Raw genomic sequence first — 16,822 nt, 5'->3', positions numbered from 1 at the left:
GCGGGTCTGTCTTGGAGCCGTCTGGAACTGGCTCCATCTGACATGAGGACAGCTTGTGGCACCTCCTCACAGAAGGCAGCCCTACCGACCCCTCTGCTAACTAACCCTTGGCAGGATTTCCTTTTCTGCACCCGGGAGAGCACGTGCCCAGCCAGGCGCTGAGGGACTGCTGGAGGTAACTTTCTCGTCAGCCCGTGCCCGAGTGCGCTGGCCACGGACCCTAGAGCGGGTAATGGAGGGGAGGGGAAGGGGGAGATAAGGCCGTGGGCTGTCGCCTGGCGTTGTTGTTTCCCATCCCCACACCTGGCAGCCTTTGGAGCCAGGCGCTCACCGAAGGACCGGGGCTGCGGAGTAGCCAGGGAGGCCTTTGTCACCTACAAGGGAAAGGGCAGAAAACAAGAAGCACTGCAATGCTTGCCACCCTCCCCTTCCTTGACCTTTTCGCTGAGCAGATAGAAGGGAGGCCCCGGAAGGAAGGAGGACGCGGAGGCGCAGGCTTGGATGCAGCACAACTTTAATGAGCCCAAAGAAGAAAAAGGGGGTGTCTCACAGGGAGCACCAGGGGCAGCCCCCAAGACGCGGTGGAGCCGCCGCGGGCTGGCACTGGGGAAAGGGAAAAGTCAGCAGCAGAGGAAAGAGGGAGGAGAGAGCGGAGCCCTGAAGCTCCTCAGAGTCTCCTGTCCAGCACCATCTTCTGAGGTCTTGAAGCTTCTTGCCCAAGGAAGGCGTCCAGCAGCCTTAGCAGGGGCGGCACCTGCTGCCACAGTAGCCGCTGGTAAGGCAGGAGAGGTCAAAGCCCCCGGAGGAGATGGGCACTCCCTGGCTGCTGAGGATGCTGCCGGCGGCAGCGGAGGTGGAGGAGCCCACAACGGTGTTCTGCGGGAAGGAGCTGAGGATGGGGCCGGGCAGGGTCACCACTGCGGCGGAGGGCTGGATGACGATGGTGGAGCTCTGGCACTGCCTGCAACAGGGCTCAGTGCAGCTGTTGGCCAGCGGGGTGGGGCCGCAGGGCTGGCACGGGCTACAGCAGGACATGTCTGTGGGCAAGAGGTGCACCTGGGAGAGAGGGCAGGGGAAGCAGAAAACGGGGACACGTGAGAAGCAGCACTGCAGCCAGTCAGAGTGGAGCCAAGGCACCTCCTGGCCTGACTGAAAGCGTGGAGGAAAGACCCGATAGATTAGGAAGAGGACAGGAGACCTTGCACTCACCTGGCTGCCAAGGAGAAGGAGACGAGAGAAGTGGATGGGAGAGCAGAGAGTTGGGCTGCCTTTTATAGTAGTCCCGCACTGCCTCAGGCCCAGAGGCACCCTCTCTGGAAGCAGTAATTTTCTGACCAGCTCAAGACAAACGCAAGCCATCCCAGCTAACGCCGTGGGCTGTGTCCTGCTTTCCTGCCCTGATGCCTTTGCATTTCCTGGCTTATGCCACGTACTTCCCAGCAGGAGGCTTCTCTAAGGGCCGGGATGAGAGGCCCGAGGCTTCCGTAAGAGCCAGAAAGACGTCAGTGTGGCAGAAGACTCAGCTCAAGCACTGAAGGCACGCCGTGCAGGCAGCACCTAGGTCATTCCTGTGGGCTTGCGTGTGGCAAAGGGCTCAGGCAATGGGCAGCCCTCTCCACGCTTCTCCTGCACATGCCCAGGGACTGCCTCTTGCGAAAACGTGGCATGTCCTTTGCTCTTATACCCTCCATCTCTCTCTCTCTTATGGGCGCTCCTTGTCTCATGCCACCGGGCTTTCACGGGGAAGCTTGGACCGTGTTGCAACAGTCAGAGGCCGACGGAGCGTTTTGCTGGGCACGTTTGTGTCAATCTGTCCTTGTGTGACCCTCATTGTGAGGGCACGTGCAGGTGTGTCCATGAGTACTGCAGGAGCCCTTCTGCTTCTGAATGACGCTTCCTTTCAGCTGGCAGAGATGTCCTCCGAGACCTGAAATGCAGCCTCTGTGCCCTGCAGCCTCCATTACTTGCTTTACGGTCAGCAGCGCTATTCCCCCAGGGCTCAGCACAGCAGCCAGTTTTCTTCCGTATCGTTATCATTGGATAAGATATGGGCGGAGGGCTGGACTGCACCGTCGTTAACTTCCCAGACAAAACCACACCGAGGGGGAGTGTTGACGTGCTTGAAGGCAGGAAGGCTCTTCAGAGGGTTCTGGCCAGGCTACTTCCATAGGCTGAGGCCTATTGTATGAGGCTGAAGCCAGACTCGGCACCGCCTCCTGCGCTTGGGCCACATCAAGCCCAGGCAACGCTGCAGGCTTGGAAGGTGTTGGTCAACATCTGCCTGAATATCTGCAAACTTGCCGAGAGTGCGTTCGATTCCAGCGTCTCTGTCACTGAGGAAGAAGGGAGATACTATTGGTCCCGGTACAGAGCCTTGAGGGACACCACTCATTCCTGTTTTCCACTTGCACGTGGAGCCATTGAGCGGAACTCTTTGGATGTGGCCAGAAAGCCAATTCCTTAGCAGTGTTAACAGTCCCTGCGTCAAACCCATACCTCTGCAGTTTGAAGCCCAGCCCAGCAAGGTTAATAGGATGGCCAAGACAGCAGAGGACTTGCCCTGGGTGGAAGAGGAAGAGGTTAAAGACTTGTTGGCCAAGCTTAAGGCTCATAAGTCAGTGGGTCCTGATGGGATGCATCGTAGAGCGCTGAGGGAGCTGGCTGATGTGATTGCTAAGCCTCTCTCCATCATTTTTGAACAATCATGGAGGACAGGCGAGGTGCCTGAGGAGTGGAGAAAGGCCAATGTCACGCCAGTCTTCAAAAAGGGCAGGAAGGTTGACCCAGGAAACTACAGGCCGGTCAGCCTCACCACCATCCCTGGAAAGGTGATGGAACAACTCATCCTGAATGTTGTCACTAAACACATGAAGGAAAAGATGGTTATCGGGGGCAGTCAACATGGCTTCACCAAGGGGGAGTCCTGTTTGACCAACCTGATAGCCTTCTACGAGGGCATAACCGGCTGGCTAGATGAGGGGAGAGCAGCGGATGTCACCTACCTTGACTTCAGGAAGGCTTTTGACACTGTCTCCCATCACATCCTCATCAGAAAGCTCAGGCAGTGTGGCTTGGATGAGTGGACAGTGAGGTGGATCGAGAGCTGTCTGAATGGCAGAGCCCAGAGGGTGGTGATCAATGGCATAGAATCGAGTTGGAGGCCTGTGGCCAGCGGAGTTCCACAGGGATCAGTTCTGGGGCCAGTCTTGTTCAGCATCTTCATCAACGACCTGGATGAGAGGACTGAGGGTACCCTCAGCAAGTTGGCTGATGACACCAAACTGGGAGGGCTGGCTGATTCCCCAGAAGGCTGTGCTGCCATTCAACGGGATCTTGACCGGCTTGAGACTTGGGCAGAGAGGAACCTCTTGAGGTTCAACAAGGACAAGTGCAGAGTCCTGCATCTGAGGAGGAACAACCCTGTGCACCAGTACAGGCCACGGGTCGAACTGCTGGAGAGCAGCTCTGCAGAGAGAGACCTGGGAATCCTGATTGACAGTAAGGTAACCGTGAGCCAACAATGTGTCCTCATGGCCAAGAAGGCCAATGGCATCCTGGGATGCATGAAGAAGAGTGTAGTCAGCAGGTCAAGGGAGGCTCTGCTCCCCCTCTACTCTGCCCTGGTGAAGCCTCATCTGGAGTCCTGTGTCCAGTTCTGGGCTCCTCAGCTCAAGAGGGACAGGGAACTTCTGGAGAGAGCCCAGCGCAGGGCCACCAAGGTGGTCAGGGGACTGGAACATCTTTCATATGAGGAAAGGCTGCGGGAACTGGGGCTGTTTAGTCTGGAGAAGAGGAGACTGAGGCGGGGATCTTATTCACATTTATAAATATCTAAATGGTGGGTGTCAGGAGGTTGGGGCATCCCTTTTTTCTATTGTAGCTAGCAACAGGACAAGGGGTAATGGGATGAAGCTGGAACACAAAAAAGTTCCATTTAAATGTAGGAAAAAACTATTGCACTGTGAGGGTGACGGAGCAGTGGCACAGGTTGCCAAGAGGGGTGGTGGAATGTCCTTCCTTGGAGGTCTTCGAGACCCGCCTGGACATGTTCCTATGAGACCTGATCTAGGTGAACCTTCTTCTGCAGGGGGGTTGGACTAGATGATCTCTAAAGGTCCCTTCCAACCCTACCATTCTGTGATTCCATGATTCCATGAATGTCGTGGGATCGAAGACCTCCCCTACGAAAGAAAAGCCAAGAGAGTTGAGGTTGTTTAGGGTAGACAAGAGAAAGCTTTGGAGAAACTTTAGTGGCCTTCTGTGACTGGAAGCAGGCCGACGTGAGAGATGGGGCTGGACTCTATCAGGGAGTGTAGCGGTCGGAATAGGGGTAGCAGTTTTAAAGTTTGTTTCCTTCCCTGTCCGTCTCCCACCTTCCTTGCCTTATTTTGCACACACAGGAATCAATCCACAGCTGCCCGCCTATATGAAAAATGTGATTCCGTGACAAGGAGTGCCCATCAGAGAGAGAGAGGTGGAGGGCATAAGAGCAAAGGATGTGCCACGTCCCCCCAAGAGGCAGTCCCTGGGCATGTGCAGGAGAAGCGTGGAGAGGGTTGCCCATTGCCTGAGCCCTTTGCTACACGCAAACCCACAGGAATGACCTAGGTGCTGCCTGCACGGCGTGCCTTCAGCGCTTGAGCTGAGTCTTCTGCCACACTGACGTCTTTCTAGCCCTTAGGGAAGCCTCATCCTGGCCCTTAGGGAAGCCTCCTGCTGGGAAGTACGTGGCATAAGCCAGGAAGTGCAAAGGCATCAGGGCAGGAAAGCAGGACACAGCCCAGGGCGTTAGCTGGGATGGCTTGCGTTTGTCTTGAGCTGGTCAGAAAATTGCTGCTTCTAGAGAGGGTGCCTCTGGGCCTGAGGCAGTGTGGGACTACTATAAAAGGCAGCCCAACTCTCTGCTCTCCCATCCACTTCTCTCGCCTCCTTCTCCTTGGCAGCCAGGTGAGTGCAAAGCCTCCTGTCCTCTTCCTTCTCCATCGGGTCTTTCCTCCATGCATGTCTCAGCAGAGAGGGGCTGTGCGAGCCCAGGGCTGGCAGCTGCTTCTCAAGGGAGAGGGCACAGAAGGTCTGTCTTCTACAGAGCAGGACTGGGACTTAGTTGAAGTGTCTCCGAGGCTGTCTTTGAGCCAGGCCGGGAGGTGCCTTGGCTCCACTCTGACTGGCTGCAGTGCTGCTTCTCACGTGTCCCCGTTTTCTGCTTCCCCTGCCCTCTCTCCCAGGTGCACCTCTTGCCCACAGACATGTCCTGCTGTAGCCCGTGCCAGCCCTGCGGCCCCACCCCGCTGGCCAACAGCTGCACTGAGCCCTGTTGCAGGCAGTGCCAGAGCTCCACCATCGTCATCCAGCCCTCCGCCGCAGTGGTGACCCTGCCCGGCCCCATCCTCAGCTCCTTCCCGCAGAACACCGTTGTGGGCTCCTCCACCTCCGCTGCCGCCGGCAGCATCCTCAGCAGCCAGGGAGTGCCCATCTCCTCCGGGGGCTTTGACCTCTCCTGCCTTACCAGCGGCTACTGTGGCAGCAGGTGCCGCCCCTGCTAAGGCTGCTGGACGCCTTCCTTGGGCAAGAAGCTTCAAGACCTCAGAAGATGGTGCTGGACAGGAGACTCTGAGGAGCTTCAGGGCTCCGCTCTCTCCTCCCTCTTTCCTCTGCTGCTGACTTTTCCCCTTCCCCAGTGCCAGCCCGCGGCGGCTCCACCGCGTCTTGGGGGCTGCCCCTGGTGCTCCCTGTGAGACACCCCCTTTTTGTTCTTTGGGCTCATTAAAGCTGTGCTGCATCCAAGCCTGCGCCTCCGCGTCCTCCTTCCTTCTGGGACCCCGCTCCCAGTCTTTTTATCGTACTGACAAAGACTTTGAGTGCACTAGCCTTAAGTTTCCAAAGCAAAGCCCCTTGGGTGGGAGTGCTGATGTGCTTGAGGGCAGGCAGGAAGGCTCTTCAGAGGGCGTCGTGCCAGGCTGCATCCGTAGGCCCAGGCCAGTTCGATGAGGCTTCAGTAGGCTCGGTACCAGCTCCCGCTCTCGGGTCACAACAAGCCCCGACAACGCCACAGGCTTGGATGGTGTTGGTCGACTTCCGCTGAATATGGCCAGCACTGTGCCCAGGTGGCCAAGAAGGCCAAAGGCATCCCGTCTTGAATCAGAAATGGTGTGGTCAGTTGGAGCAGGGCAGGGATTGTCGCCCTGAACTCGGCACTGGTCAGGCTGCAGAAAGGACTCTAGAAATCCGTGTCCCCCAAGTCTACAGGGAAAGAAGATGAGGTGGCCGAGCTCCTGACGTCCGTGGTGGTGGAAAACTCCGAGCGGGCAGTGTGGAGTACCTCCGGAAATAGTAAGGGAAATTATGAAGCGGACACCTTGCAACATGCACAGGGGAGCTGAAGCCTTAGTGGAAATGGTAAAAGTGTACGCTGTAGGAATTAGCATGCTGAAAGTTGCGAAAAGCGTTGCCCAGCGGTGTGAAACGTGTTTAGAAAAGCCAAGGCCAAAATGCAAAAGAAACCCCCGTCAGGAGAGGTAAAAAGAGGCCGTATGCCTGGAAAACATTGGCACGTTGATTTTGCTGGAATACCAACATAGGATGAATAGCAAAAATGTCCTGGTAATGGCTGACCCTTTGTCAGGATGGCCCGAATCTTTCCCGTGCCGCAGCAGCCGAGCAAAAGAAGGGGTAAAGGCAATGTTAAAAGCAAGGCTTCCAGAAGGGCTGTAACCGGACAGCGGACCTCGTTTTGCAATCGAAGCAGTAGAAGGAGTGTCAAAGCTCTTAAAGATCGAATGGGAGCTCCGTACTCCTTGGAGGCCCCCAGTCAAAAGGAGAAGCGGAACCCTGAAAAGGCAAAGTGAAAAGTGATGCCAGAAGGCTGATATTGAATGGGTGGGAGCCTGGCCTTTGGCTTTCTCGAGGGTCAGGATCACCGTGAGGATTAAGGAAAAAGTAAGTCCTTTCAAGACAACGTCTGGAAACCCCTATCCCGATAATCTGCCTCACAAATGTTATCCTCTTTGCACAGGTCTTTCTTTAAACCAGAGGCCACCACCGCCATTGGCTACCCCTGCCCCCTCCTTTCACCCGGGAGGTCTGGCCTACGTTTGAACCTGGAAGGACGAGAAACTGCAAGAAAAGTGAAAAGGCCTAGTCCAAAATTGAAGAGCAACCTTGACTGGAAGATGAATAGTGTTGGGGAAGTTTGGTTGTTCTAAAAGTTGGAGTGCCAAAACATTGCCTAGGCCTCAGATAAGAGCAGTACAAAAGGGGGCTGAGAATTATCGAAGAGAAAGAAAGGGCTAAATCTCAAAAGGGGAGAAGTGATGTCGAAGTGTCCAGGCTCGGTTAGGAGCACAGTAAGAACAACCATTCTGCTGGAAGTAATCTGCTAATGTATAGGCAGGTGAAAAGCAGAAACCTGGGCAGGACTAACGGGAAGTGGAGTGAAAGCGTCAGTTTCTGTGCCGGCTGCCTCAGATACGTTCTGACAGAGGCATTGGCAGCGTCGCTGATTGGCTGAGCTTTGGCCAGCAGCGGGTCTGTCTTGGAGCCGTCTGGAACTGGCTCCATCTGACATGAGGACAGCTTGTGGCACCTCCTCACAGAAGGCAGCCCTACCGACCCCTCTGCTAACTAACCCTTGGCAGGATTTCCTTTTCTGCACCCGGGAGAGCACGTGCCCAGCCAGGCGCTGAGGGACTGCTGGAGGTAACTTTCTCGTCAGCCCGTGCCCGAGTGCGCTGGCCACGGACCCTAGAGCGGGTAATGGAGGGGAGGGGAAGGGGGAGATAAGGCCGTGGGCTGTCGCCTGGCGTTGTTGTTTCCCATCCCCACACCTGGCAGCCTTTGGAGCCAGGCGCTCACCGAAGGACCGGGGCTGCGGAGTAGCCAGGGAGGCCTTTGTCACCTACAAGGGAAAGGGCAGAAAACAAGAAGCACTGCAATGCTTGCCACCCTCCCCTTCCTTGACCTTTTCGCTGAGCAGATAGAAGGGAGGCCCCGGAAGGAAGGAGGACGCGGAGGCGCAGGCTTGGATGCAGCACAACTTTAATGAGCCCAAAGAAGAAAAAGGGGGTGTCTCACAGGGAGCACCAGGGGCAGCCCCCAAGACGCGGTGGAGCCGCCGCGGGCTGGCACTGGGGAAAGGGAAAAGTCAGCAGCAGAGGAAAGAGGGAGGAGAGAGCGGAGCCCTGAAGCTCCTCAGAGTCTCCTGTCCAGCACCATCTTCTGAGGTCTTGAAGCTTCTTGCCCAAGGAAGGCGTCCAGCAGCCTTAGCAGGGGCGGCACCTGCTGCCACAGTAGCCGCTGGTAAGGCAGGAGAGGTCAAAGCCCCCGGAGGAGATGGGCACTCCCTGGCTGCTGAGGATGCTGCCGGCGGCAGCGGAGGTGGAGGAGCCCACAACGGTGTTCTGCGGGAAGGAGCTGAGGATGGGGCCGGGCAGGGTCACCACTGCGGCGGAGGGCTGGATGACGATGGTGGAGCTCTGGCACTGCCTGCAACAGGGCTCAGTGCAGCTGTTGGCCAGCGGGGTGGGGCCGCAGGGCTGGCACGGGCTACAGCAGGACATGTCTGTGGGCAAGAGGTGCACCTGGGAGAGAGGGCAGGGGAAGCAGAAAACGGGGACACGTGAGAAGCAGCACTGCAGCCAGTCAGAGTGGAGCCAAGGCACCTCCTGGCCTGACTGAAAGCGTGGAGGAAAGACCCGATAGATTAGGAAGAGGACAGGAGACCTTGCACTCACCTGGCTGCCAAGGAGAAGGAGACGAGAGAAGTGGATGGGAGAGCAGAGAGTTGGGCTGCCTTTTATAGTAGTCCCGCACTGCCTCAGGCCCAGAGGCACCCTCTCTGGAAGCAGTAATTTTCTGACCAGCTCAAGACAAACGCAAGCCATCCCAGCTAACGCCGTGGGCTGTGTCCTGCTTTCCTGCCCTGATGCCTTTGCATTTCCTGGCTTATGCCACGTACTTCCCAGCAGGAGGCTTCTCTAAGGGCCGGGATGAGAGGCCCGAGGCTTCCGTAAGAGCCAGAAAGACGTCAGTGTGGCAGAAGACTCAGCTCAAGCACTGAAGGCACGCCGTGCAGGCAGCACCTAGGTCATTCCTGTGGGCTTGCGTGTGGCAAAGGGCTCAGGCAATGGGCAGCCCTCTCCACGCTTCTCCTGCACATGCCCAGGGACTGCCTCTTGCGAAAACGTGGCATGTCCTTTGCTCTTATACCCTCCATCTCTCTCTCTCTTATGGGCGCTCCTTGTCTCATGCCACCGGGCTTTCACGGGGAAGCTTGGACCGTGTTGCAACAGTCAGAGGCCGACGGAGCGTTTTGCTGGGCACGTTTGTGTCAATCTGTCCTTGTGTGACCCTCATTGTGAGGGCACGTGCAGGTGTGTCCATGAGTACTGCAGGAGCCCTTCTGCTTCTGAATGACGCTTCCTTTCAGCTGGCAGAGATGTCCTCCGAGACCTGAAATGCAGCCTCTGTGCCCTGCAGCCTCCATTACTTGCTTTACGGTCAGCAGCGCTATTCCCCCAGGGCTCAGCACAGCAGCCAGTTTTCTTCCGTATCGTTATCATTGGATAAGATATGGGCGGAGGGCTGGACTGCACCGTCGTTAACTTCCCAGACAAAACCACACCGAGGGGGAGTGTTGACGTGCTTGAAGGCAGGAAGGCTCTTCAGAGGGTTCTGGCCAGGCTACTTCCATAGGCTGAGGCCTATTGTATGAGGCTGAAGCCAGACTCGGCACCGCCTCCTGCGCTTGGGCCACATCAAGCCCAGGCAACGCTGCAGGCTTGGAAGGTGTTGGTCAACATCTGCCTGAATATCTGCAAACTTGCCGAGAGTGCGTTCGATTCCAGCGTCTCTGTCACTGAGGAAGAAGGGAGATACTATTGGTCCCGGTACAGAGCCTTGAGGGACACCACTCATTCCTGTTTTCCACTTGCACGTGGAGCCATTGAGCGGAACTCTTTGGATGTGGCCAGAAAGCCAATTCCTTAGCAGTGTTAACAGTCCCTGCGTCAAACCCATACCTCTGCAGTTTGAAGCCCAGCCCAGCAAGGTTAATAGGATGGCCAAGACAGCAGAGGACTTGCCCTGGGTGGAAGAGGAAGAGGTTAAAGACTTGTTGGCCAAGCTTAAGGCTCATAAGTCAGTGGGTCCTGATGGGATGCATCGTAGAGCGCTGAGGGAGCTGGCTGATGTGATTGCTAAGCCTCTCTCCATCATTTTTGAACAATCATGGAGGACAGGCGAGGTGCCTGAGGAGTGGAGAAAGGCCAATGTCACGCCAGTCTTCAAAAAGGGCAGGAAGGTTGACCCAGGAAACTACAGGCCGGTCAGCCTCACCACCATCCCTGGAAAGGTGATGGAACAACTCATCCTGAATGTTGTCACTAAACACATGAAGGAAAAGATGGTTATCGGGGGCAGTCAACATGGCTTCACCAAGGGGGAGTCCTGTTTGACCAACCTGATAGCCTTCTACGAGGGCATAACCGGCTGGCTAGATGAGGGGAGAGCAGCGGATGTCACCTACCTTGACTTCAGGAAGGCTTTTGACACTGTCTCCCATCACATCCTCATCAGAAAAGCTCAGGCAGTGTGGCTTGGATGAGTGGACAGTGAGGTGGATCGAGAGCTGTCTGAATGGCAGAGCCCAGAGGGTGGTGATCAATGGCATAGAATCGAGTTGGAGGCCTGTGGCCAGCGGAGTTCCACAGGGATCAGTTCTGGGGCCAGTCTTGTTCAGCATCTTCATCAACGACCTGGATGAGAGGACTGAGGGTACCCTCAGCAAGTTGGCTGATGACACCAAACTGGGAGGGCTGGCTGATTCCCCAGAAGGCTGTGCTGCCATTCAACGGGATCTTGACCGGCTTGAGACTTGGGCAGAGAGGAACCTCTTGAGGTTCAACAAGGACAAGTGCAGAGTCCTGCATCTGAGGAGGAACAACCCTGTGCACCAGTACAGGCCACGGGTCGAACTGCTGGAGAGCAGCTCTGCAGAGAGAGACCTGGGAATCCTGATTGACAGTAAGGTACACCGTGAGCCAACAATGTGTCCTCATGGCCAAGAAGGCCAATGGCATCCTGGGATGCATGAAGAAGAGTGTAGTCAGCAGGTCAAGGGAGGCTCTGCTCCCCCTCTACTCTGCCCCTGGTGAAGCCTCATCTGGAGTCCTGTGTCCAGTTCTGGCTCCTCAGCTCAAGAGGGACAGGGAACTTCTGGAGAGAGCCCAGCGCAGGGCCACCAAGGTGGTCAGGGGGACTGGAACATCTTTCATATGAGGAAAGGCTGCGGGAACTGGGGCTGTTTAGTCTGGAGAAGAGGAGACTGAGGCGGGGATCTTATTCACATTTATAAATATCTAAATGGTGGGTGTCAGGAGGTTGGGGCATCCTTTTTTCTATTGTAGCTAGCAACAGGACAAGGGGTAATGGGATGAAGCTGGAACACAAAAAAGTTCCATTTAAATGTAGGAAAAAACTATTGCACTGTGAGGGTGACGGAGCAGTGGCACAGGTTGCCAAGAGGGGTGGTGGGAATGTCCTTCCTTGGAGGTCTTCGAGACCCGCCTGGACATGTTCCTATGAGACCTGATCTAGGTGAACCTTCTTCTGCAGGGGGGTTGGACTAGATGATCTCTAAAGGTCCCTTCCAACCCTACCATTCTGTGATTCCATGATTCATGAATGTCGTGGGATCGAAGACCTCCCCTACGAAAGAAAAGCCAAGAGAGTTGAGGTTGTTTAGGGTAGACAAGAGAAAGCTTTGGAGAAACTTTAGTGGCCTTCTGTGACTGGAAGCAGGCCGACGTGAGAGATGGGGCTGGACTCTATCAGGGAGTGTAGCGGTCGGAATAGGGGTAGCAGTTTTAAAGTTTGTTCCTTCCCTGTCCGTCTCCCACCTTCCTTGCCTTATTTTGCACACACAGGAATCAATCCACAGCTGCCCGCCTATATGAAAAATGTGATTCCGTGACAAGGAGTGCCCATCAGAGAGAGAGAGGTGGAGGGCATAAGAGCAAAGGATGTGCCACGTCCCCCCAAGAGGCAGTCCCTGGGCATGTGCAGGAGAAGCGTGGAGAGGGTTGCCCATTGCCTGAGCCCTTTGCTACACGCAAACCCACAGGAATGACCTAGGTGCTGCCTGCACGGCGTGCCTTCAGCGCTTGAGCTGAGTCTTCTGCCACACTGACGTCTTTCTAGCCCTTAGGGAAGCCTCATCCTGGCCCTTAGGGAAGCCTCCTGCTGGGAAGTACGTGGCATAAGCCAGGAAGTGCAAAGGCATCAGGGCAGGAAAGCAGGACACAGCCCAGGGCGTTAGCTGGGATGGCTTGCGTTTGTCTTGAGCTGGTCAGAAAATTGCTGCTTCTAGAGAGGGTGCCTCTGGGCCTGAGGCAGTGTGGGACTACTATAAAAGGCAGCCCAACTCTCTGCTCTCCCATCCACTTCTCTCGCCTCCTTCTCCTTGGCAGCCAGGTGAGTGCAAAGCCTCCTGTCCTCTTCCTTCTCCATCGGGTCTTTCCTCCATGCATGTCTCAGCAGAGAGGGGCTGTGCGAGCCCAGGGCTGGCAGCTGCTTCTCAAGGGAGAGGGCACAGAAGGTCTGTCTTCTACAGAGCAGGACTGGGACTTAGTTGAAGTGTCTCCGAGGCTGTCTTTGAGCCAGGCCGGGAGGTGCCTTGGCTCCACTCTGACTGGCTGCAGTGCTGCTTCTCACGTGTCCCCCGTTTTTCTGCTTCCCCTGCCCTCTCTCCCCAGGTGCACCTCTTGCCCACAGACATGTCCTGCTGTAGCCCGTGCCAGCCCTGCGGCCCCACCCCGCTGGCCAACAGCTGCACTGAGCCCTGTTGCAGGCAGTGCCAGAGCTCCACCATCGTCATCCAGCCCTCCGCCGCCAGTGGTGACCCTGCCCGGCCCCATCCTCAGCTCCTTCCCGCAGAACACCGTTGTGGGCTCCTCCACCTCCGCTGCCGCCGGCAGCATCCTCAGCAGCCAGGGAGTGCCCATCTCCTCCGGGGGCTTTGACCTCTCCTGCCTTACCAGCGGCTACTGTGGCAGCAGGTGCCGCCCCTGCTAAGGCTGCTGGACGCCTTCCTTGGGCAAGAAGCTTCAAGACCTCAGAAGATGGTGCTGGACAGGAGACTCTGAGGAGCTTCAGGGCTCCGCTCTCTCCTCCCTCTTTCCTCTGCTGCTGACTTTTTCCCCTTCCCCAGTGCCAGCCCGCGGCGGCTCCACCGCGTCTTGGGGGCTGCCCCTGGTGCTCCCTGTGAGACACCCCCTTTTTGTTCTTTGGGCTCATTAAAGCTGTGCTGCATCCAAGCCTGCGCCTCCGCGTCCTCCTTCCTTCTGGGACCCCCGCCTCCCAGTCTTTTTATCGTACTGACAAAGACTTTGAGTGCACTAGCCTTAAGTTTCCAAAGCAAAGCCCTTGGGTGGGAGTGCTGATGTGCTTGAGGGCAGGCAGGAAGGCTCTTCAGAGGGCGTCGTGCCAGGCTGCATCCGTAGGCCCAGGCCAGTTCGATGAGGCTTCAGTAGGCTCGGTACCAGCTCCCGCTCTCGGGTCACAACAAGCCCCGACAACGCCACAGGCTTGGATGGTGTTGGTCGACTTCCGCTGAATATGGCCAGCACTGTGCCCAGGTGGCCAAGAAGGCCAAAGGCATCCCGTCTTGAATCAGAAATGGTGTGGTCAGTTGGAGCAGGGCAGGGATTGTCGCCCTGAACTCGGCACTGGTCAGGCTGGCAGAAAGGACTCTAAGAAATCCGTGTCCCCCCAAGTCTACAGGGAAAGAAGATGAGGTGGCCGAGCTCCTGACGTCCGTGGTGGTGGAAAACTCGGGCGGGCAGTGTGGAGTACCTCCGGAAATAGTAAGGGAAATTATGAAGCGGACACCTTGCAACATGCACAGGGGAGCTGAAGCCTTAGTGGAAATGGTAAAAGTGTACGCTGTAGGAATTAGCATGCTGAAAGTTGCGAAAAGCGTTGCCCAGCGGTGTGAAACGTGTTTAGAAAAGCCAAGGCCAAAATGCAAAAGAAACCCCCGTCAGGAGAGGTAAAAAGAGGCCGTATGCCTGGAAAACATTGGCACGTTGATTTTGCTGAATACCAACATAGGATGAATAGCAAAAATGTCCTGGTAATGGCTGACCCTTTGTCAGGATGGCCCGAATCTTTCCCCGTGCCCGCAGCAGCCGAGCAAAAGAAGGGGTAAAGGCAATGTTAAAAGCAAGGCTTCCAGAAGGGCTGTAACCGGACAGCGGACCTCGTTTTGCAATCGAAGCAGTAGAAGGAGTGTCAAAGCTCTTAAAGATCGAATGGGAGCTCTGTACTCCTTGGAGGCCCCCCAGTCAAAAGGAGAAGCGGAACCCTGAAAAGGGCAAAGTGAAAAGTGATGCCAGAAGGCTGATATTGAATGGGTGGGAGCCTGGCCTTTGGCTTTCCTCGAGGGTCAGGATCACCGTGAGGATTAAGGAAAAAGTAAGTCCTTTCAAGACAACGTCTGGAAACCCCTATCCCGATAATCTGCCTCACAAATGTTATCCTCTTTGCACAGGTCTTTCTTTTAAACCAGAGGCCAGCCACCCGCCATTGGCTACCCCTGCCCCCTCCGTTTCACCCGGGAGGTCTGGCCTACGTTTGAACCTGGAAGGACGAGAAACTGCAAGAAAAGTGAAAAGGCCTAGTCCAAAATTGAAGAGCAACCTTGACTGGAAGATGAATAGTGTTGGGAAGTTTGGTTGTTCTAAAAGTTGGAGTGCCAAAACATTGCCTAGGCCTCAGATAAGAGCAGTACAAAAGGGGGCTGAGAATTATCGAAGAGAAAGAAAGGGCTAAATCTCAAAAGGGGAGAAGTGATGTCGAAGTGTCCAGGCTCGGTTAGGAGCACAGTAAGAACGAACCATTCTGCTGGAAGCAATCTGCTAATGTATAGGCAGGTGAAAAGCAGAAACCTGGGCAGGACTAACGGGAAGTGGAGTGAAAGCGTCAGTTTCTGTGCCTGGCTGCCTCAGATACGTTCTGACAGAGGCGTTGGCAGCGTCGCTGATTGGCTGAGCTTTGGCCAGCAGCGGGTCTGTCTTGGAGCCGTCTGGAACTGGCTCCATCTGACATGAGGACAGCTTGTGGCACCTCCTCACAGAAGGCAGCCCTGCCAATCCCTCTGCTAACTAACCCTTGGCAGGATTTCCTTTTCTGCACCCGGGAGAGCACATGCCCAGCCAGGCGCTGAGGGACTGCTGGAGGTAACTTTCTCGTCAGCCCCGTGCCCGTGTGCGCTGGCCACGGACCCTAGAGCGGGGTAATGGAGGGGAGGGGAAGGGGGAGATAAGGCCGTGGGCTGTCGCCTGGCGTTGTTGTTTTCCCATCCCCCACACCTGGCAGCCTTTGGAGCCAGGCGCTCACCGAAGGACCGGGGCTGCGGAGTAGCCAGGGAGGCCTTTGTCACCTGCAAGGGAAAGGGCAGAAAACAAGAAGCACTGCAATGCTTGCCACCCTCCCCTTCCTTGACCTTTTTCGCTGAGCAGATAGAAGGGAGGCCCCGGAAGGAAGGAGGACGCGGAGGCGCAGGCTTGGATGCAGCACAACTTTAATGAGCCCAAAGAAGAAAAAGGGGGTGTCTCACAGGGAGCACCAGGGGCAGCCCCCAAGACGCGGTGGAGCCGCCGCGGGCTGGCACTGGGGAAAGGGAAAAGTCAGCAGCAGAGGAAAGAGGGAGGAGAGAGAGCGGAGCCCTGAAGCTCCTCAGAGTCTCCTGTCCAGCACCATCTCTCTGAGGTCTTGAAGCTTCTTGCCCAAGGAAGGCGTCCCAGCAGCCTTAGCAGGGGCGGCACCTGCTGCCCACAGTAGCCGCTGGTAAGGCAGGAGAGGTCAAAGCCCCCGGAGGAGATGGGCACTCCCCTGGCTGCTGAGGATGCTGCCGGCGGCAGCGGAGGTGGAGGAGCCCACAACGGTGTTCTGCGGGAAGGAGCTGAGGATGGGGCCGGGCAGGGTCACCACTGCGGCGGAGGGCTGGATGACGATGGTGGAGCTCTGGCACTGCCTGCAACAGGGCTCAGTGCAGCTGTTGGCCAGCGGGGTGGGGCCGCAGGGCTGGCACGGGCTACAGCAGGACATGTCTGTTGGGCAAGAGGCTGCACCTGGGAGAGAGGGCAGGGGAAGCAGAAAACGGGGACACGTGAGAAGCAGCACTGCAGCCAGTCAGAGTGGAGCCAAGGCACCCTCCTGGCCTGACTGAAAGCGTGGAGGAAAGACCCGATAGATTAGGAAGAGGACAGGAGACCTTGCACTCACCTGGCTGCCAAGGAGAAGGAGACGAGGAGAAGTGGATGGGAGAGCAGAGAGTTGGGCTGCCTTTTATAGTAGTCCCGCACTGCCTCAGGCCCAGAGGCACCCTCTCTGGAAGCAGTAATTTTCTGACCAGCTCAAGACAAACGCAAGCCATCCCAGCTAACGCCCTGGGCTGTGTCCTGCTTTCCTGCCCTGATGCTCTTGCATTTCCTGGCTTATGCCACGTACTTCCCAGCAGGAGGCTTCTCTAAGGGCCGGGATGAGAGGCCCGAGGCTTCCGTAAGAGCCAGAAAGACGTCAGTGTGGCAGAAGACTCAGCTCAAGCACTGAAGGCACACCGTGCAGGCAGCACCTAGGTCATTCCTGTGGGCTTGCGTGTGGCAAAGGGCTCAGGCAATGGGCACCCCTCTCCACGCTTCTCCTGCACATGCCCAGGGACTGCCTCTTGCGAAAACGTGGCATGTCCTTTGCTCTTATACCCTCCATCTCTCTCTCTCTTATGGGCGCTCCTTGTCTCATGCCACCGGGCTTTCACGGGGAAGCA

At 56.5% G+C, this 16,822-nt stretch overlaps 4 protein-coding genes across 4 annotated transcripts; 2 read left to right on the top strand and 2 right to left on the bottom strand.

The window, feature by feature from the left end:
- Nucleotides 1-738: 738 nt before the first annotated feature.
- On the bottom strand, nt 739-1,359 carry LOC133626127 (feather keratin Cos1-2-like). The gene is made up of 2 exons (XM_062002842.1): nt 1,210-1,359; nt 739-1,056 (listed from the first exon to the last, which is right to left on the bottom strand). The coding sequence occupies exons 1-2, from the start codon at nt 1,357-1,359 to the stop codon at nt 739-741; spliced, it is 468 nt and encodes a 155-aa protein (XP_061858826.1).
- A 41-nt stretch (nt 1,360-1,400) lies between these two features.
- Nucleotides 1,401-5,543, top strand: LOC133626074 (uncharacterized). The gene is made up of 4 exons (XM_062002736.1): nt 1,401-1,484; nt 2,171-2,364; nt 4,827-4,947; nt 5,226-5,543. The coding sequence occupies exons 1-4, from the start codon at nt 1,401-1,403 to the stop codon at nt 5,541-5,543; spliced, it is 717 nt and encodes a 238-aa protein (XP_061858720.1).
- Nucleotides 5,544-8,258: 2,715 nt separating this feature from the next.
- Nucleotides 8,259-8,879, bottom strand: LOC133626060 (feather keratin Cos1-2-like). Its single transcript, XM_062002511.1, has 2 exons — nt 8,730-8,879; nt 8,259-8,576 (listed from the first exon to the last, which is right to left on the bottom strand). Exons 1-2 carry the CDS (start codon nt 8,877-8,879, stop codon nt 8,259-8,261), a joined length of 468 nt encoding a protein of 155 aa, XP_061858495.1.
- A 41-nt stretch (nt 8,880-8,920) lies between these two features.
- LOC133626053 (uncharacterized) lies at nt 8,921-13,068 on the top strand. Its single transcript, XM_062002380.1, is given in 5 exon segments — nt 8,921-9,004; nt 9,691-9,884; nt 12,348-12,468; nt 12,750-12,881; nt 12,883-13,068. Coding segments are annotated over 5 exon segments (717 nt in total).
- Nucleotides 13,069-16,822: the final 3,754 nt, after the last annotated feature.

This window comes from Colius striatus, chromosome 1 (assembly GCF_028858725.1).
Source record: "Colius striatus isolate bColStr4 chromosome 1, bColStr4.1.hap1, whole genome shotgun sequence".
NCBI classification, from domain to species: domain Eukaryota; kingdom Metazoa; phylum Chordata; class Aves; order Coliiformes; family Coliidae; genus Colius; species Colius striatus.
This window is presented reverse-complemented; position numbering and strand designations above follow the sequence as displayed.